The 21646-nt window shown below is 43.4% G+C and overlaps 1 protein-coding gene and 1 pseudogene across 5 annotated transcripts; one reads left to right on the forward strand and one right to left on the reverse strand.

The window, feature by feature from the left end:
* Nucleotides 1-2116: 2116 nt before the first annotated feature.
* Nucleotides 2117-3701, forward strand: LOC127752419 (uncharacterized; annotated as a pseudogene).
* Nucleotides 3702-4296: 595 nt separating this feature from the next.
* LOC127752417 (disease resistance protein PIK6-NP-like) lies at nucleotides 4297-9182 on the reverse strand. Of its 5 annotated transcripts, XM_052277761.1 has the most exons (6): nucleotides 9025-9182; nucleotides 8750-8872; nucleotides 7687-8532; nucleotides 5315-6352; nucleotides 5159-5200; nucleotides 4297-4703 (listed from the first exon to the last, which is right to left on the reverse strand). In XM_052277761.1, the coding sequence occupies exons 3-4, from the start codon at nucleotides 8520-8522 to the stop codon at nucleotides 6340-6342; spliced, it is 849 nt and encodes a 282-aa protein (XP_052133721.1). In that variant the 5' UTR covers nucleotides 8523-8532; nucleotides 8750-8872; nucleotides 9025-9182; the 3' UTR covers nucleotides 4297-4703; nucleotides 5159-5200; nucleotides 5315-6339. The 5 variants fall into 5 exon arrangements, with proteins under 5 accessions (XP_052133721.1, XP_052133719.1, XP_052133720.1 ...); XM_052277759.1 differs by lacking the exons at nucleotides 7687-8532; nucleotides 8750-8872; nucleotides 9025-9182 and having other exon boundaries at nucleotides 5297-7257; XM_052277760.1 differs by lacking the exons at nucleotides 7687-8532; nucleotides 8750-8872; nucleotides 9025-9182 and having other exon boundaries at nucleotides 5159-5220; nucleotides 5297-7257.
* Between the last annotated feature and the right edge of the window lie 12464 nt (nucleotides 9183-21646).

The following is a 21646-nucleotide window of genomic DNA, read 5'->3' on the forward strand; positions in this document are numbered from 1 at the left end:
CGATGTTAAATCACATAACCTAAGCTCAGTTTCTCCAGTATAGAAATAATCATGAAATTTTTCTTCTAATTAAGCCCAAGTATGAATAGAATTTACCGGTAAAGAAGTAAACCACGTAAAAGCATTACCGGACAAAGATAAAGAAAACAAGCGCAATTTAAAAGTATCACTATTAGCCTCACCACATTGCGCTAAAAATTGACCTACATGCTCCCATGTGGTCTTACCATCCTCGCCACTAAACTTGGCAAATTCGGGAACTCTATAGTTACGAGGAAACGGCACATTATCATAATAATCAGGATACGGCTTTTTGTAAGCTCTAGCACGATTCCTAGTCTCAATCCCGAATCTATTCCTAATAATATCACTAATTATATCCTCCACATTATTAGGCCCTTGTTGATTTGGCGGTGGATTTGGTGGCCTAATAGGTTGTGTTTGTGGCGCAATATGATTATATTGGCCTTGTCTAGTATCGGGAGGATACCCCCTAGCAACATCATTATAAGCATTAGAAACATGTGGGGGAACTAGGGGACTAGTTGTAGCAGTAGATACAGGAGGATCAAATGTTCTAAGATGATACAAATAACTAGCATTAGTCATTGGATCTATTCCCTGTATCGGAATAATTGCGCTAGTCTGACCGGCCCAATGCCCGGTCTGACCGGCGTCCAGAGGCGCGGTCAGACCGGCCTGAGTCCCGGTCTGACCGCCGGGGTGATACCCGGTCTGACCGGCCAGACGGCCGGTCGGACCGACGGCTGCGTCGCGGTCTGACCGGCCATCAGGCCCGATCGGACCGGCCGTGTACGCCGTTCCTTCGGTTTGATTCCCCGTTTGATCTATAGGAGGTTGGTTAGCAGTGGTAAAGGCTTTATTTGACATGTGATCGGCCATAAGAGGGTCGAATTTAACCCTTAAAAACTCATCAAATTTACCCTCAAAAGTTGCATCTAACTTATCTTTAAAAGCAATCATAGGTGAATCTATTGTAGATGCTATTTGTTATTGGATAGATTGTGATACCTCATCATTGCTTACCAAATCGGGAGCGAGTTTAGGACGTGGCCCGGGCTTGATGATCACGCCTTGACGAGTCCTAGTGCTTGCCCTCATCAATGCCTCTCGTGTGAGCTCGTTGTTGTACTCCTCCATAGCTTTGCGGTCTTCTCCTTCGAAGTCATCCAATGTGACTGGTATCATATTGGATGGCTCCACCACCGTCTTGGATGGCGGCTTCGTCATGGCGAAGTCGAAGTTGAGTTGACGATGAGCGGATCTCTTCCCCAGGGGAGTCGCCAAAAATCGTGTTGGCAACTTTTTGTGATAAGTTGACAAGCACGATCGCAGCACCTAAACGCCTTGCGGTGATCCTAGAGTCGCCAACCACCTCGATCTAGCAAAGAGCTAAACCTAGATGGGTTTCAATAACTAAACCGGCTAGCGGAGCCGATTTCTAGATAACTACCCATCTCGTGGGCAAAACGGAAGGTTTTCAGGACAAACCTACGAAGAGGTGTCGCACTCTCGCAGCGGCGGCGGACGGTTTACGCCGCAAACCGACAAAGATTGACAAACTAAGAGAAAACTAAAAGCACTATGAAAAAACGATTCGATTGATTGATAGTAGATTGATTTCTTACAATGAACCAGCCATGTCCCTTATACAGGGGTTAGTCTTGCCATCTACAGGCCCTCCTCCACGTCCAACTCGGGATAGAAACCAAAGGAAACCCGAAACATGTCTTCCCGAGCAAGGAAACCTCAAGACCCGACGAAACACAATCGGACTCGGTCCTGCCGGCCAGACCGGCCACACACCACCGGTCTGACCGGCCCTCAACCGGCGGTCTGACCGCCCGACACACGGTGGTCAGACCGGCCCACTCGGAGGAAATCGGTAGACTTCCAAATTTTGGTAATCTTTCCTATTTTAATCCTAGGTGCCAAATTTAGGTGTAAACAACTTCCAGTACAAAATTAAAGTAAAATAGCAAAAACCGCTCTTTTAAGTTTTAACCGATCATTTACATTCAAATTTTGAAATGTGTATTATCCACAGATCCTCTACACAGCGCAACAACACCCGTAACACACACTCAACCGCAAACAATGCTCCTTCGATCTGGGCGGCGCCTCGCCGCCGCCGGCGCACCCCGAGGCTCTCCTCCCGGCGGAGGTGCCCCTCCCAACTCGCCTCGCCGCTCCGCTCGTCGACCCCGTCCGAGCGGGAGCAGCCCCACCTCCTCTCCGGGCCAGATCCGGTATCCTCCTCACGACGCCGATGACCAGCCACCACCTCCTCGTCGGAGGAGGCGTGGTGAACCTCCGTCTCCATCTCCCGTGCCAGGAACAGCAACAAGCGGAGGCGGCGTCGCGGGCCTCCCCATCCCCGAGGAGATCCAGGAGGAAATCCTGCTCCGCCTGCCGGCCAACTCCGTCCTACGCTGCCGCGCCGTGTGCCGGTCGTGGCGCCGCATCGCCTCCACCCACGCGTTCCTCCTCCGCCACCACCGCCGCCAGCCCGAGCTCCCCCTCGTCACCTCCTTCCGAAACCCCCGCATCCGCTGACCAATGGACTCCCAACTGCCTCGACGCCATCCTCCTCCGATCTGCAGAGCGCCGCCCCGTCTTCCGTTTCCCGCAACACTTTGGTGGAGGTTTCCCCATCACAGCCTCCTGCGATGGCCTCCTCATCGTTGGCGGGTACATCTGCAACCCGACCACACGCCAACGCGCGCCCATTTCCAGGTGGACGATTGACAATATCGTCGGATTATACCGGCATGAACCTTCCGGAGAGTATCGCGTGCTCTACTTCGCTTCGTCAGACACCCCTTCTGAGGTGTATTGCCCGATTTGCTACTGTGTCCTCGCGATTGGTAGCAACAAGCCGAGGCGAGCAGGGGCGGATATACAGTATAGTCATCGGTGTCAGGCGACACCAACGACTTTTAGTAAAACCTATAGCAAAACTACTTATCCAAATATTATAACATTATATTCTAAGTATAATTAGTATACTATGACACCGATAAACATGTTATGACACCAATGAATTAATTTTCTGGATCCGCCAGTGGAGACGAGTCCCGTGTTCAGTGACACCCATGGATGAGGAGATCATAGGAGCACCGGGCCCAATGATCTTTGGCAGGCCGGTACTCATCCATGGCAATCTGCACCTGCATTGGAAGAAACGGCGGGGAACACGCTACAATAGGATCGGCGGGGAACACGCTACAATAGGATCCTAGTCTTTGATACGGTGGCGGAGTCATTCCGGCAATTGCGCCCACCAGCTGTGAATCCTCGGAATTATACACGGTTACTTGCCATGGATGGCATGCTTGCTATGTCCGTCAGCAAAGAACGCGTGATGGACATGAGCATCTTTATGTTGGAAGACTATGATCAAGAGGTCTGGGCGTTCCGGTACAAGATTAAGCTGCCAACAATGGAGATCAGGCGTTTCCAAGATCAGGGTGATTGGTGGGCGGATGTTGTGTCCGAGGAGGGAGATATTCTTGTCAGTTGTTTTGGCTGGCTTTGCACTGTGACAACAAGGGTATTTTGGTGTCCAAATTCCAGTACAATGATGACTTGCCAGCAATCAGTCCTCATAGAATCAAGGAAAGCCTTGTTCAACACGCCTTTTTCAAGGAAGGAACAAAGAAATGATCCTGATTGATCCATCTCATTATTTGCCATGTGAAACGTAAGCAATTTAAATATCTGTTGTGCTATGTCTGTTTCTTTAATTATGTAAACTGATACCATACTGTTAGGAATAGGGCAATGGCAATTGTAACTTTTTTATGTATTTTGGACTAGCTTACCAGCGTGTCCTGGATAGTACCACCTCCATATTTTAGTATATGATGTTTAAGACAAGCTAATTAAGCTGTTTTTTGCCTAATTAACTTGTCTAAAATGCTGTATATTAAAGGATGTATTACTGATAAAGATATGCTCCTTCAGGAAAAAATGGTTTGATATTGTCATGGTAAGAAAAATTCTGGTCAATAATATTATGGTCCTTTCGAGGCTTCAACTATTTATATGAAAAAATACAGCAAGAGGAAGTGGAGCCATGAGCCTATAAAGATTTAGTAGAAAACTTTATAACTGTTTAAAGGCATGAAAAATAATCTTGGGGACACAAGTTTCAGAAAACTGAACTTACAGAACATTGCCATAGATAAAGATCAGTTATGTTTATATATCTTTACAGAATTTCATGACAAATTTCAGTGGTGTAACACAGCACTTTAACCATAGGCAAGAGCATTCATCACATCAGAATCCTCCTTAATTCAAAGGAAAATAGGGAATAACATGTTCATTAGGAGCTAGCTAGAGTTCTAGCTGTAAACTGAAGCTTATGTCCTTCCAAACCAGTAAAGTAACACACAGGATGAACCCTAAAAACATTGGGCAACTTGGAGTAACAGAACAGATACAAAGTAGATGGATCCAACAAAAACCATATCAAAATATGTGGAGATTGTGAGCTTCGTCTCGACGTCATCGCCTGATGAATGTAATGCATCCATCCGATTTCTATCATTTGAAACGAATCCAATTACAGCCAGTTCAGCATACATTGACATATTGTCAATTGTAATGTCGATCTCGAGGAAGATGCTGCCTGCTAGCCGCAAGAGGACATGTTTTTCATGTATGAATTAGCTAAACTGTACCAGAAAAAGAGCACTTTCAGTTAATTTATTCAACAATGTATCGCTCATGCAGTGCTCCAGACTGAGACGGACTCACGAGCATGCTGAATGCATCAGTAGTATAAAAAAGGGAGAATGAAATACCATATTTCCCAAAGGAAGGAAAGGATTAAACTTATAATTGAGGAATAAAGGATAAACTAATAATTGTTGCTAGAATAATTGAAGGGGTGAATGAAGTTGTCCTCTTTGCTTTTGCGAGACTGCAAGTGAAGAGAGTTCACTACAGAGATGCAGTCTTCCTACATGGTCTCTTCCTCCTTTTGAAAAGAGTTCCCATTTTTTCTGTTGTTCTAAATTGGTTCCTACGTTGCGCTGCTGCATTTTAGTATTTTACAGAGCATAGCAGCATTGCAACACTAGTAACTAGTAACAGAGACTGAACAAATGAATTATGGAACTGGTAATACCTGCATGGCTGCATGGAGAATTTGTCCAAGGACGAGTAATACCTGCATGGCACATATGGCGACTGAAATCAAGATAGAAAGAAACGAGAAGCAAAACATAAGGAAATCATATGTAGCGTTAGCAGCTGTGATCTTTACAATGGAATGGAAGCTCACGCTTGCTATTGGAGGATTTTAAGGTACATACGTCTTCCTCTTGTTTCTCTTCGTCAGACGAAGCTCGAGTACCATCATCTTGCTCTGCTACATGTCAGTCGTGACTGAGGGTGGTGAGCTCTCCTTTTCGTCATCTTCCTCTAGCAGATCATCCTCTTTATCTGCCAGATTATTCTCTTGCTCCCGAATATGTCGATCATCCCATCTACGGACTGCAAGGGTTGGATTGTTGGGGTGGACATCTGTTGCACGCCTCAGAGCCGCTTCCACTCCCTCCACCTCTGCACGGCTGGCTTTCGTGCACCAGAGCATAACGCTCACACGCTCCAGTGAAGGGAGATGTCCCATGGCCAAGTCGAGATCACCACTGCTACCATTACCGATGGCCATGTCGTTGTCCCATGCTCGGAGGCTGAACTCAAGGTACCTAACCCTCGGCATGGCTCCTAGTGGGAACATGGATGGCACTGTCACAAAGTTGAAGAAGGTGCACTCTCTCGCGCGTTGGAAGGCGTTGGTGCTGACCACAAATATCTCCACTACACGCTCCTCTATGCTGCCAGTCGCCCTGAGGGAGACAGAGCAAAGAGCTGGCAGTTCTCCAAGGATTTGTATATCCCACGGTCGCACTTGATCAACCCACATGTCTATACAGGTGATGAGGAGCAATGGGTTGATCCATGTCGGCAAAGTCGAGAACGAACCGGTAGATCCTTTGGACAGAAATCTGCGGAGAGATACAGGGGGCATCCAGCCTTCCTGCATCAGATTCAGGCATCCACCAAATGCGTAGATATTCAGGATCTGCAGCCTGTGCAAACTTCCCAGGCACTCTACTAAAGCTTTGTCCTGCTTCTCACCCAGTTCTTCCCATTCGATGGCAAGCACTCTCAGTCTGGTCAGTTGGCGCAGCTCTTTCACAATGTCTACACATTTACTAGTTGAGATACTCGACAACTCTTCTAGCGATGTCATATCGCCTAGCTTGTCTGGCAGCCTTGTGTCAAAGCTAACACATAGGCACATCAAACGTCGAAGCTGAACAATAGTGGCAGGCAACTTGTTTATACGAGATCCAACTAAGTCCAGTGTCTGCAAAAACTCTAGTTTGCCAATTTGCATTGAGAGCTCGTGACCAACATATGTGGCGGTATGGCTTTCTGCATATTTACTATTCCATTTTATAATGTATGTGTCTTGTAGTGTCAGATTCTAGACAAGAGAAAAATACTACTCCCTCTAGTTATATAATACTTGTCGTTTTGGACAAGAGTAAAAATTTTAGAACTTTGACTATAAATAAATTTTAAAATGTTTTACTTTACAAGCATGGAAACTATATGTATATATTAATCTTGAAAGATACATTGATAAAACCATATATTCGTTGTATATATAGGAAAATGCAGATTTGCACTCGAGCTCACATGCACCCACAATCTACACCGTTGATGTGTTCCAAGATTCGTGCTGCAAAATGTACCTAATCTCGACCAAATGAATTCTTACTATAAAAAGAAAATATTATGTTGGTACACAACACATATAATAAGTATGTTGCATTTTTTTTACCAAATATTTTTTTCAATAACAATTATATATGAAATTTGTGCATGATATTTCTCTAACCCTTATTTTTTTTATAACATGATATTTAGTCAACATGAGAAAATGTTACATCTATTATATCACCAAATTATCATCTTGCAAAAATGATATATCCTACCATCCAAAACTACATAAACGAGGTAATTATATAAACAAGGTAATTTATATAAACAAGGTAAATTTGATATGATAATTTGATAACCTCAATGTTTTACATATAAGAAAAAAAATTACATCAACAAGGTATTTTGCACTTGTAAAAAATATTGTATTATAGGGTGTAGATTGTGGGTGCATGTGTGCTCGAGTGCAAATAATCCAACTCACACACACACACACATATATATATACATACATATATATACATATATATATATATATACATACATATATATATATATATATATATATATATATATATATATATATATATATATATATAAAGACCGTGCCTTTGTCCTAAATGACAAGTATTATCGAATTGGAGGGAGTAGATACTTATAAGAACAATGTATTTATATACAATGATTACCAACACAGTACTAAAGACATGCATCCATGCAGACTCCAAAATAATGGTGGGATTATTTAACAAAAGAGAAAAAAAAAAGAATGTTGCGTAGCAAAGAGATGAAATACCCGCAGCTAAAGATATATTTTTTTAAAAAAAAAAGGATCGGCTTAAGCAATTGAGCAGAAATCATCATTTATGCTTATCCTAGAAGGTAAAGAAGGGTATATGTTCTCTGTTCGGTCATGGGTACCTCTTGTCCTGAAGAAATTCTCTCAATTCGTCAATGAGCTGTGTTTCATCCCTTGATGATTCATTGATGTTTGCATATTTTACTTTTTCCAATTGATGAAGCATCTTCTTGAAAATCATTCTTACGTCAGGATTCCTAGAGACAGAAACAAAAGCCGAACAATCAAACTGTGCTTCAATTTTCTCATGCACTACTCTTGCAAGGATTGTCTTGCCCAGTCCTCCAAAGCCAACAATGGAGATTATCTTCAGTTGCTGCTTGGATGAATCTTCACCTTCTGTCAATATCTTGATCAATTCCTCCCTAGCATGATCTATACCAACAAGATCTGTTACGTCGATGTACAATGCTGTCAAGCGTGGATCAATAGTAGCAGCCACGCCGCTGTTTTGCAGCTCAAGTCCACTGTACCTTTCACGCAACCCAGCCATCTGTTGCGCGAGGGCTTGAGCTTCCTTGATGGCATCAGCAATCTGATGGAGCTCCTTTGCCTTTCTGAACAATTTGCTGATCTTTTTAATGGACCTCTTGACTCTGTTCTTGAAGGTACTGGGCCCACTATGGGAGTCATCTTCCACCCGCACCATGATTGCATCAACGGCATCCTCCACGTCATATGAGATCTCCCTTACCTTGGATGCCCAGATCTTGACCTGATCATCTAGCTGGTCTAGGGGCACCTCAGCCACCTTACGGAGTGCAGCATGCATCATCGTGAGCTCTATCTCCAGAGACTTGACCCCTTCCCTCACATGCTTCTCAAGGTTGTATTCATCCTTGAGCAGTTCAGCAAGCTTGGGGAGGAGAGCTCTCATCGCCCCTGCTGTGACCTCCATGCCTCAATTTCTGCAATCATAGAAATTTCCACTTAGTTACTCAGCGCAATCATAGAAATTACTTATAGAAACTACTCCTGCAATAATTGGGTATGCTTCCATTTTTTAGGACGATCAAATCTTGACAACTCAACTAACGAAATTAAGTACAGACAAGTCTTGTATAAATACTTAGATGTGTGCTTGCTCTTTTTTTTTTTTTGGTAGATGATGAGATGTGTACTTACTAATTAACCAGTAGAAACTGCAGAGAAGGGGAATGCTACTCTGTTGTCGTTTCCTGATGAAACTGGACAGCACCTTCCCTGCTATCGTCCAATTCCAAGTCCCAACTCCTCCTCTCAGCTCATCTACAAAGAAATTGAAGAAAAAAAAAACAAATCATACAATCTGCACTCAAAATCACGGGCTTCCAGAACCCGATCAACTCCCGCATTCGACCATGCAATTCCAAGCTTTCAAATCGAATAATACAACGAATTTGCGAATTAGGGAGACTAACCTCACTGCTCGACCCATCGCCCCGACCTGCACGAAGAGAGAGATAGAAGGGAACCCACGGCCGCAGGAGGAAGAGAAAGAAATGGAGAAATGGAGTCAAGAGTCAAGTCAGTCAAGCCCCGTGTGGGCCCTGCTTGTAATTGCTATGTTCAGCCGCCGGTACAGGGACCGAACAAAAGTTGCAGCTTCTTCGTGTTCAAGCTGAGGAAATGGGATTCTTTTTTTTTCATATGGAACAAAAGAGCCGTACATCGGGTATATGGGATTCTTTTTTTTCATATGGAACAAAAGAGCCGTACATCGGGTATAATCTAATGGATTAGATTTAACCAGAGGATGGGACGCGCGCTAATGACGCACGCACCACCTGCTTATGATTTTTTTAATTCACTCTTTAAACCTTTTGTTAGGCTAATTGACTTTGGGCCTACCTGTACTACTTTTTATCTTTTGTTAGTAAAATCAGAATTGGCTATCTAAACTTCTTTCATGCATTACGCTTTAATAAAATAAAAATTTGTATTAAGATATATATATATATATATATATATATATATATATATATATATATATATATATATATATATATATATATATAAGTAACAGAATATAGAGAACCAATGAATAATCACTGGTCATCTGGCAAATAGAGATTTAGTTCAATACATTATTATATTAAGAACATCTTCGCTAGGATCATGATAAGAAAAATGGGCCTGATTAACTAATATAGCATGCTACCATAATTCTGGCAAATAGAGTTCTATGAATATAATTAGCTAGTTTTACACTACTGACTTAGGAGTACAACTGGTTATGTTATTCCCCTAATTTTCCTAACTCACCTCTCTCGTGTTCCGTGCGCACACTTTTCAATATGCTAAACGGTGCGTTTTTTTTTTTTCAAAAGATTTCTATATGAAAATTGCTTTAAAAAATCATATCAATTTATTTTTCAAAAAAAATAATAAATACTTAATTAATTATAGGAAAGTGTTCTGTTTTGCGTACGTGGGAGGTGAGTTCCCAACCTCACCTCCCGAACATGTGTAGTTACTATGACAGACATAGATTTGAATATCTTCACCACTTAGGAAACACATGTGAACTACATAAACTTATGGACATACAATCTTCTAGCACCAGCGCAATTTTTGTCTATTAGATTGCTTGGCAGTTCTCATAGCAACTTGAACGGACGCGGCTTGCTTACTTGATCCGTCGGCCCGCTCCTGTACACATGACGCAATCCTAGAGTTTCCCAGCTTTTTCCCCCTGGCCCACAACCATAACAGGTGAATCCCATCATTAACGGCAGGTAATTAACAATATATCACTGTATTTTGGAGGGAAAATTCTTTCTAGTTCGCACCAACAAAACTAGCTATGGGCCTATTTGGACGAGGTTAAGATTATGAGAAACAGCTAATTGGTAGTCAGCTTCTGAGAATCTGAAAAAATTGGGTTTCTCAACTTCTGGCTTCTAGTTCATTTTCTGGATTCTACAACTATTCTCAGAATATGGATTAAAAGCTGTACTGTTTGGGGGAGCTTATGATTCTGGGAGAAGCTGCAGCTACTAGAAACTCCCCCAAACAGACCATATATCTGCTTCAACAGAAGCATCACCCCCAGCAATTTTCTCACACATCTTCACTTGATCATACACCATCAAGCCACCAATATCCACACCAAAATTTGAACCAGTGGATGAGACTCTAAATGATCAAACCAAAAAAAGTAACATATGATACTTATGTTCTTTGTCATTCTTGCTTTTTAACTTCCGATCAACCCTGTTTATGAGAAAAATATCTTTCACTACTGATGGATTCAACTACAAAGTACAGGAATAATGTTAGGCTGCCCATTTTTTATTCTCTCTCTCTCTTCTCGAATCATTACTGTAATTATTTGATATCTCCCATGATAGAAATGAAATGTGAAGCAGAGTGTGGGTCGTAAACTCCAAAGTAGAAACATGTAATGCAATCTTAGCTTACTGTCATAAACCAAAACATAGACAAAAGTATTATTGCAAAACTTTATTTATTAGATTTGTAGTCATTGGCTGATTGACCTGTTTCCTTCCGGTTATGGCTACTTTTCGCAAAATTAGGGCATTCAGGAAACTATAGATACAAAAAATATAGGTCCCGTTCAAGAACATGTACCGAAGCTAGGTATGCAATTTTCATCTGAACAAGAAGATTATGACTTTTATAATAAGTACACTTTCAAGATAGGTTTTAGCATCAAAAGAGGCATTCGACACTTGGTAAAAAAAACTCTTCTACAATAAAACAACGCGCATTTTGTTGTTCTTGTGAAGGTATTGACTAAACAAACTTGTTTTCATTACATTCATTCTAGGGATAAAATAAACCGATTGTTTATATAATAAACAGGAGCACGTGCTGAGGATAAAAGAGAAGAGACATTCAATTACAACAGGCCTGAAACTCGATGCAATTGTGAAGCACGTATGAAGATAAGTCTCAGAAATTGATTATATTGTGTTTATGAATTTGTAGCTGCACATATCCACATTCTTGCTCTTCAAGATCAGGCCCGCTATTTAAGATCCCAAAGGAAAGTTATAAAAGCACAAATTGCAAATGCTGAACTTGTAAAATTAATCTGTTGGCATTTCAAGTAAAGCAACCATTAATCTTACAGCCAAAGAAGCAGATGGACTGCACAACCTTGGATTTACTCGTGAACATACGAAAAATCGTTTATATTCGAAGAGACCACCGATGGAGTGGTGAAGTGGCGAAGTGGTGGTGATGGCCGGGGTTGTCATTTGCAGTTGCAGTGCTTGCTGCTTGGGAGGACCGGAGAATCACCAGTTGAAGAGTGGATGGCGGCGGCGGCGGCGACAACGATGAGGAGGACCGACGCCTAGTGCGGCGTTGCAGTGGGGAGGACTGATTGATGGAAGATGGAGGCGATGTTTGCGTCGACGATGGCAACACCCTCCTTGTTGTCATCGCGGCATGCATCCATGGCTATGCCCTGGCATAGCCACGGCTAACACCGGTCCCTCCCTACCTCTACACCACCGGTCGCTGACTTCGTCACCGCACCTCCTGTAGCGTTGCTGCAATCTAGAGGTCTCGCCATGCTTGGATGGGCACCAATGACGACGGCAATGCCTCCAGCACCCGACACCTGACACCGGGAGCCCACCTCTACTCCTCCATCCGCTACGCTGTAGTCACAGTCCTCTGCGCCTAAATATGAGCGACACGGTGAGGTGACATGGCCAGTGATTGGTGGTGGCTGTGGTTGAGTGGAGGAGGGTCCAGACGGGATCGACCGCGGCTGTAGTGTAGCCGAAGGCACGACCGTCCCAGGGCGTGTTGAGAAGTGGCTCCGGCGGATGGGTGGCAGAGTGAAGCTGATTTGAGGTGTCACAAAACGATTTGTGGCGGGAGGATACGGAGGCGCGGTGGAGTACAGATGGGCATGATTCGGATTGGTGTGGTGCAACCTGCCAGCCACGGCGGGGGCATGCGAGGAGTCGTGACTCGTGAGAAGGCGCAGCGATTGGAGTTGGAGTAGCGCGAGGAGGAGATGGCACTGCAGTGGTGTCATTACATGGGGCACGTGGGGATAGCACAACTGCGGGCGTGGTGGCGGTGTAACGGGTGGAGGAGAGGATTGCGGTGTAACGGGTGTGAAGCGGAATCGGTGATTTCACCTTTACATTGTAAGAGAGAGGACTCACATCAGTTTTCAGCCGTTGGATGAGCAAATCGGATGGTTGAGGATAGAGATGTGGTTGTCTTGTGTATATTTTCCTAGATGCAGTTAGCAAAAGATGTAACTCCTCTTTTTTATATTAGTATAGATATAGATATAGATATACTAAAAACAACCGAGAAAATAAGTATGTTGACCGTTATTAGAGCAAAAGCAGCGGGAGTAGTAATAACTAGCGAACAATGGATAGCAGATTAATGTCTACATAGAGGATTAGCACATATAGTGAGCTCTAGGTTACAATAACGATATTTAATAATCACACGAAAAATATACTGTGATTAAAAACTTTCACACATATTGCTTGCTTCTAGGAACGTAAGGAATTTCGGTAATGCAAATGCATAGCCAAAATCTATTATATTTTGGTACAGGATAATATTAACTAGGGTGATTCCCCGCGCTTTGCTGTGAGAATTACTAAGCAATTTTCAATATATTTTTTCCATAATCAAGCTAGGAGTAAAAAGAAAAGAAAATAATGAAACGTGGGGGTTTATTGGTCCTTATTATAAAACAAACAAATGATACCCGTGATTTAATACGTAACATATTGATGAGTATATATTAAATATTAAAAAAATGATAGATATGTTTATTAAAATATTATGAAAATGATGTGATGAATGATGATAGATATACTTGCACGTTGATTTGTAGAATTAAATAAATTATAGATGATATTGTATACTTGCATGAGGTTAAATATATAAATACTGCTAGTAGGTAATGATGTGGCATAGTTGCATGTTGATCTTTAGAAGTTAGTGTGCATCAACTTTATACAAAGATAGGATAAAGCAATTAATGAATAAATTAGTGATATACCAATATTAATGCACGTGTAAATAGATATTTGGTTACATACTTGCACCCAAATAGTTGATCTCTCATTCTAACGTAACTAGAAACATCAAATAAATAGTGTGAAGGTAACTTAACTATTATGAGAAGTCATTGGAAATGTGAATATAATCCCTGCGGGTTGATAATACTTATCGTTTTGGACAAGGGCATGGTCTAAAAAAATAACTTTGACCATTATTTTTTATTATAATATGTGTAAAAGTGTTAACAAATATACGATTTTATTAAAATATTTTTTTAAAACTAATTTATATATTTGAAAGAGAAATATTTTAAAAATGATTTATAATCAAAGATTCTAAAGTTTAATCTTACCTTTGTCTAAAACAACAAGTATTATCAGCCCGAAAAGAGCATAGTCTTAACTAGTTAAGGAAGGGTTGAGTTTATTTTATAAACATCTAATTTAAAAAGAATTTTACACGTGTGTGCTCTTTCAATTACCAGAGAGACTTGCATCTGAATCAATATGGCGAGTTCCTCCTCAACAACTCGACCAGCTAGATTCACAAGTTTCTTTTACAATGGATTAATTCTAGAAACACGGGAACCATGTTTAGCTCAGCTGGCAAGCAGTTGCCAGCAGCTAATAATTAAGCCATTGGCCTGGGTTCGCACCCAGGTAACTCACCACCTCCCAAAAATAAATTATAGGCAAGATTATGTTACTTCTCTCTTAACATTAATTGAGACGAAGATCCTTATTAATATACCACTTTTGTTCATTCAAAATTCTAGAAACACATGAAATTAGGCTCTCAGAGCTCACCAACCCAGACAAATTGGGCTTACAGATCTTAAGGCCACCGCGCAAGATTGGGAGATTAGGCAAATTAATGAACCAAAATGGGATGCCAAAGACGACTGGAGTTGTTTGACGAGAAGTTGGTGCAGCCAACAATTAATCCTCCGTGACTGTATGGTGCATAGACTCGGTGCTAGAACAGGAGACGACAGTCTTATTAATGGTGCTTGAAGAGTTGGAGATCACGAAACAACAATAGTGTCACCAAAAGAAACGGTATATATATAGCCTAGCTAGTCATCACTCCATGTCATTGGAGGACCAAATTAAAAGATGAAACAGCACGCCAGCGTTGAGAGTGCCACAAATCTACCAAAGTACCCATGTTGAAAACCGAAAATCTGTGACCTACATGGATATTGTACTATACATGTATGATGTATCAAACCATGTAAAGGTGTTACAATTTTTTTTTAGATAATGGAATGTAAAGGTGTTACATGCACCTATAGAAGAATAAAAATCCATCTAAATACACACCGAAGATTCGATCATCAAAGTTCAACATATTTAGTTAAAAAAATTGTGATATTCACCGTAAATTCAATCTGATGATTTGAACGTGAAAAAATGGTTGTATTATGGTTTTTCTTTCTTTTTCTTTAATTGTGATATATATTAGGGTTGATTGGTTATTAAATTATTGTTCTTACATGCATAGCTGACGTTACACATCCACGTGGCGTTTTCTATGGGTTTAAAGGCTACGTTAAGCCAAGCGATAGATGTTAAGGACTTGTTTGGATAAATTAAAGCACCAAAGACTGGAAAAAGTACCTCGAACTATCACGGCCAATCGAATTACCCCCCTAAACCCGAAAACCAGACATCATTCACCCTGAACTTTCAATACCGGACATTATCCCTCTCGACCTAATCCAGAGCGGTTTTGTCCTACATGTCGTACGCGTGGCAATCCAGTTAGCATTTTATTTATTAAAAAAATGTGGGCCCCGCCTATCATACTATCTCACCTCTTCTTTCTTCTCACTCTCTTTCTCTCACTCTCCCTCTCTCTCTCGCGCGGGTCAAGCGACGGCAGGCGTTCGGCGCACACGGCGGGCGGTGGGCGGCGCCGCGGGACGCGGAGGCGTTGGCAGCGCGGGACATGGAGGAGGCGGCGAAACGGGACGCATAGGCGGTAGCGGCGAACTCCGGGAGGATTTGGTCGCCGGGAACAGAGGATGGACAGCAACGGAGAAAGGCGGCATGACAAGAGGGCAAGAGAAGAGGGCCAGCAGCCGGGGAAGGGATTGGGGAGGCGGAAAGGAACTCCGGGGGTGGGGGTTAGTGGGAGGAGCCAATGGAAGCGCATGGCGCGCGCGGCGGCAATGGTGGCCGGACGATGGCGAGAAGAGAGAAAACGAGGGCAGTGGCAACACAACGTGCGGTAAGGGGAAGGAGGCAGGGAGCTCACCGATGGGCGGGGAACGATGTCAGGAACGGAGGATGGACGATGAAGGGAGCGCAAGCTAGAGCTTTGGCGCTCCCATCCGCGCCATCGTCAACTGGAGCCACCCAGCCGCGGCCGCTGCCGCTCGGCGCCGACTAGTTCCTCCTCCTGCCCGAGCCTGCCGCCGGCGTCACAGGCACCGTGTCACCCCACTGAGGCGAGGAAGGCGGCCGTCTCGGCGTGGGACCACTACGGGAGGCACTCCCACTCGAGCGACGGCGGGTCGGTGGGGAGCTGCGGCAGCGAAGGAGGAGGGAGTGGGTCGGGGGGCGAAGTGGTGGGGCGGGGAGGCAAGGAGTGGGTGGAAGGGGTTGGACGGCTCACTGCCGTGTTCGCCGCTCTCGCTTCCGCGTCCCTCGCCGCTGTCCACCGTCCGTCCCCGCACACCGTCATCTGCCACTCGTACCTCTGCGCCGCCGTGCGCACCTGCGCCCGCGTGTGTGCCACTGTAGACCCCCGTTTTTATAACAGGAATCATTCGTGTAAACAGTACCATTTCCCTGGATCAAGTAGTCTGGTACACACGAGTTCATAGCTGAAATACCAAAAGCACATACACGAGAGTCTAGTGCTAATTATTACATCATAAGCCCGCAGGCATTGTCTTAAATCATCGGACCGAGCGGTCCGGAATACATCCAAAAGCAGAAATAGATAAGGCAGCGGAATTCAGGCAGCGGCATGCCATTGCCACAGGCAACGACCGTACTAAGACCTACTGAGCGTCATCGTCTTCATCTCCCTCCTGGTAGTAGGCATAGGGATCCTCCGAAGCTTCATCTCCCGCTTCTGATTAATTTTATATTTGCAAGGGTGAGTACCAACCGTACTCAGAAGCCACCACAGCAACAATGCATATGAAAGGGGTATTCAAAGGATAGCTATGGTTCCTTTGTACAAAGCCAGTTTTGTAATTCTTTTCACAAGCCTAAGACCTAGCACAGACTAATCAAATTTTAGTACCAGTGTTCATATTAAACAATGACGGTTCTGTCCACCATCCATTGTGATCCCAAGGATAGCTTCCCGCCATCGAGTCGTTATGGTTTTCTGAGGACGTCCACATTCCCACCTCTCAGGAAGTGGCTCCATCAGCATAAAAATCATCACGCAATATCCCATCCCACACAAGTTAAGAATTTAGAGTCTAGCCAAGTGTAATACATGTCCCGGTGCTCAATAACCGCGAGCACGGCTATTCGAATAGATTTGGTTTATTCACACTGCAGTGGATGTACACTTTACCCGCACTCCGCGACTGCCCAACACATGAGCCTCGTCCCAACACATGAGACGCGTCACGGCAAAGCTTTTCGATAACCTCGCATTGGCAGTACCCGCTCCTTGAACTTAAATCCTCATGCACTCTAGGCGTCCATGTTTCTAGCAGTGAGAGGAGTTCTGGCGCTCCCGGGAAAAAGAAGTCTCACACACATATTAAATTATGGTTCAAGTTAAGTTCTCTCCCTCACACACTCATGGTAGTCCTACCAATGGCGACACCGATGTAGGGCACGCCTCTCGGCCCTACCTCAACGGCTGTCCCACCGTAGCGCACCTGCCTCACTCAGGGGTGAACTATCTATGCAGGGATACTGCCTCCGCTCGGCTATCTAATCCGCTAGGTCTATACCCATACGAGAAGTACGGTTGTACGAGGGTCGTTTCATGCTTAACTTCATGGCTCGGTCCTTAATTGACCGGGGACGGTACTAGCCTTTTCCAGATACCACCCAAATCCTCCGTCCGCCCCAGTCGAAAACAATTGTTTAATTTTATTTCTCCTTTCACAAATCATGTCATCAACATCATGGCAATGTGGCGCTCATGTCTCCACATGCCGCATCTCAATTACCTTCCCAAAGATAATTGCCCAAGCATATAGCATTTGATAAATATGAGTATGCATGATTCTAGAATAGCATTTCTAAGCAATTGTCATAATTGACTAGGGACTCATATGTAAACATGGTTACGAAGGAATAAGGGGCAAACAACAATCAAGGCATGGCATAATCACAAGTAGGATGTTCATCATTTGCATGCAATTTTATTTGTAAACCAAACAATTTCGCAATTGGGATCAACATGTTCAAGGAATAGTGATGACTTGCCTTGCTCAAAGTCTTGCGGGTCTTGGCCTTCACTTGGATCTGCAACTTCCTCGGGCTCTATAGTTACGTGCGAAAATTGATTTGAATTCGGTTAGAATTCAAATAAAAATCCAAATAAATCCAAATGGAAGTCGAATGCGTAAGTCGATTCTTTTATATTAACTTTACTATTCGCGAACTAAGGCAAACCCAATTTCGATTTTTATATCCTAAACTATTTTGCGGGTATAAATATTTTGTTATCATAAGTTTTTAATTTAATCTACCCGAGCATTATATCCATTTAATAGGTTGGAAATTTCTATCGCAAGCTAAATATCGGACGGAATCCTAAAATTATAATATTATACGATTTAATTTTAGTCTAGGACTAAACGATTAAATATAATATACGACTAAAATTCCTAGTGATTAAATCCGAATTTATACCGTGAGTCGATTAGTTCTAGAGATTATTCAAAAATAATCTATAATAGTCTATAAGAATTCAGCTAATTGTTTAGTTATTAATTACGTCTAAATTACTACCGCGGATTGATTTCTTATAAAGACTACCTATAATAATCTACGATTATAGTATTATTTTGCAAATACTACCCTTTTAGTTAATCCTATAATTAATTCCTAATATTTTTAAATGTCTTAAATCTCCCCCTAATTTCCTATTTATTTCCCTTTTCTTTTTCTTTTTCTCTCTTTCCTTTCTTTTCCTTTTTTTCCCCCTTTTTTTTCTTTTTCTCTCTTTCCTTCCTTTTCTTTTTCTCTCCTTCCTCCCGGCTTCTTTCTCCCTTCCTCTCTTCTTTTCTCTTTCTCTCTCTCTCGGCTCCTTCCTCCCTCCCGGCGGCGACAGCGGTGGACGCAAGGGGAAAAAGGCGGCGGCTTACCGACAGCGACGGTCGGCGACGACGGCGGCGCACGGCGCGGCGGCTCCGGGGCGACGGCGTGGCGGCTTCGAAGGTGGCAGCGCGGCGGCACGACGACGGCGGCGCGTGGGGGAGGGGAAGAGGGAGAGGAGGAGGGAATGGAGTGGGGGAGAATGGAGAGAGGGGGGGGATACTTATAGAGAGGAGGGGGAGAAGGAGAGGGGGAGGGGCGGCAGCTTGACGCGACGGCGGCGCATGGGCGGGACGACGGCGACGCGCGGTCGGCGACGTGATGGCGGCGCGGGGCTCGACGCGGCGACAGCGACGGCGCACGGCGATGGGACGGCGACGCGGCGGCGCGGTGCTCGAGATGACGGCGACGCGCGGGCGGCGAGCGAGCGGCGTGACGGAAGGGTGACACGACGCGCGCGGCGGCACGGGGCTCGGCGCGATGAACGGGCGGCGCGGCAGCGGCGCAAGGCGATGGCGACAGCGACGGCGACGGTGGCACGGGGCTCGGGGCGGCCGGGTGTGATGGCGACGGCGGTGCGGCGACGCGACGGCCGAGCGGCGACGGTGTGCGGCGACGAGACGGGCGCGCAGCGCGGCGACGCAACGGGCGACGGCGATGGGGGCGGCGCGGCGACGTTGGCGCGGCGCGGCAGGGGCGGCATGGGGCTCGAGGCGGCGCGCGGCGCGACGCGGCGACGCGACGCCGGCGCGGCGCGGCAGGGGAGGGGTTAGGGCTAGGGACGCGATCGAACACCTTCGCCATAATGAACAGTGCATTTTCTTATTTATTCCACTTTTAGTTTATTTCCCCTATAAATTTGATTCTAAAATTTCTAATCTTTGCATTCATGAATTTTACTCAACATTTGTGTCATTCCAACTAATGGATTCTCTTAAAATTAATATTACCCATTTTTATTTTTATATAATTTATTTGAATTTTTAATTAGGGTTAATCCTTATTCCATCGTACTAAAATTTAATTACTGCTACCGTGGTCGCGACAATATTTCGTTTACTTCCAATCTCACCTCATCCTTATTTTAAGTTATATTCTAGTCATTTATTTTGCTTACTTAATTTTGGGTTTTATTCCTAATCAATTGTTCTTTATTTGCAATCTATGAACTCCGAAATCCGAATCCAATAAAATAGTCGAACAAAATCGGCATGATGCAGTTTATTTAAAAAGTTTTTGAAAATCCGTATTTTTAGTGTTTTGATTTCTTCGGTCGAATTTTCAGGGTGTTACAGCCACCCTGAGTGCCGCCGTTCGCGCCGACCGCCCCCGCCCACCGCCCGTCCCCGTGTCGCCGTGAGCGCCATGTGCGCGTGAGAGAGAGGAAGAGTCATGCGAGAGAGTGAAGAGACAGAAGAAGAGAGGAAGAGGAGTATGACAGGTGGGTCCCACATTTTTAACAAATAAAATACCGACTGGATTACCACACAACTTAGGATCGGACGCCCGATCCAGGAGTGGGAAAATTGGTTACTCACATCAGCATGACGCATGCATGCAAAACTACTTTAAACTAGTTTTTCTCTTAAATTATTTATCCAAATCATGATCCGATTACATCATTAAATTTATTGTAATTAAATCTTTAAAATAAGACCACACATGGATATATTCCGATAAAAAAAATTTAGCTTATTATTGAATTATTTTTAAAAGTGGCACATTGTTCCACCAGGTATGTCGGAATTGTTTCACTAAGTAGATCGAAAATGTTTCAATCGTTTAAATCGGGTGCTGTTTCACCTTATATAAGAATAATGTTTCAATTCACTGCAACATTAGATCTATACATAGTGAAACATTATGATTATACTAGGTGAAACATTTTTGGTGGAACAAAAATGAAACGAATTCCCTTAATAGAGGGTTTCCAAACTATATGGGTGATTTGTTGCGAAAGAATGTTTCAATTCACTGCAATATTTGATCCATAGATAGTGAAACATTATGAGAATACTAGGTGAAATATTTTTGGTGGAACAGAAAATGAAACAGATTCCCTTAATAAGAGTTTCCATAATATGTGCATGATTTGTTGCAACGACGCATTCCATAATATCAAAATCCACTGTAACATTTGATCTGTACATTGAAACATCACGAGTACACTAGTTAAAACATTGTAAAACTACTGGTTGAAACATCAAAAAAAGACCATATGCAACATTCTAAAAATATCAATAAAAAAGCTAAAATATTTTTTTGTCGAAATATAATCATGTGTGGTCTTGTTATAAAGATTTAATTGTAAAAAATTTAGTGGTGTAATCAAATCGTAGATTAGATAAATAGTTTACGAGAAAAAAATCTTTTGAAGAAATGAGAGATGGGAGCATTTGCTTTGGATAACATCCAACGGCTGCGTGACAGCCCGATGAATAGCCACGCGCGTCGGGCGCCCGTGAACCAGCTTTTTCGGCATACAACACGTAGGACAAAACCGCTCTAGATTAGGTCGATGGGGGTAATTTCTCTGTGTTTTGAGTTGAGGGAGATAATTCGGTCGACCGCGATAGTTTAGGAGAGTAATTCGTACTTTTTCCTTAAAATAAAATGTGTTGACTTCAGGTGCCGTAGTGGCTATTCAAACAAAAAAAATTATGCATGACTCGAATTTTCGAAATTATTTAAACTTCCACTACAAAAATAAAGTAAAATAGCGAAAACCGCTCTTTTAACCGATCATTTACAGTCAAATTTTGAAATGTGTATTATCCACAGA

The sequence above is a fragment of the Oryza glaberrima genome, chromosome 10 (genome assembly GCF_000147395.1).
Source record: "Oryza glaberrima chromosome 10, OglaRS2, whole genome shotgun sequence".
Taxonomy (NCBI): Eukaryota; Viridiplantae; Streptophyta; class Magnoliopsida; order Poales; family Poaceae; genus Oryza; species Oryza glaberrima.

Excerpts from the sequence above, each read along its gene's own strand:
- LOC127752417 (XM_052277759.1), bottom strand. The coding sequence starts at position 6,436 with ATGCAAATTGGCAAACTAGAGTTTTTGCAGACACTGGACTTAGTTGGA.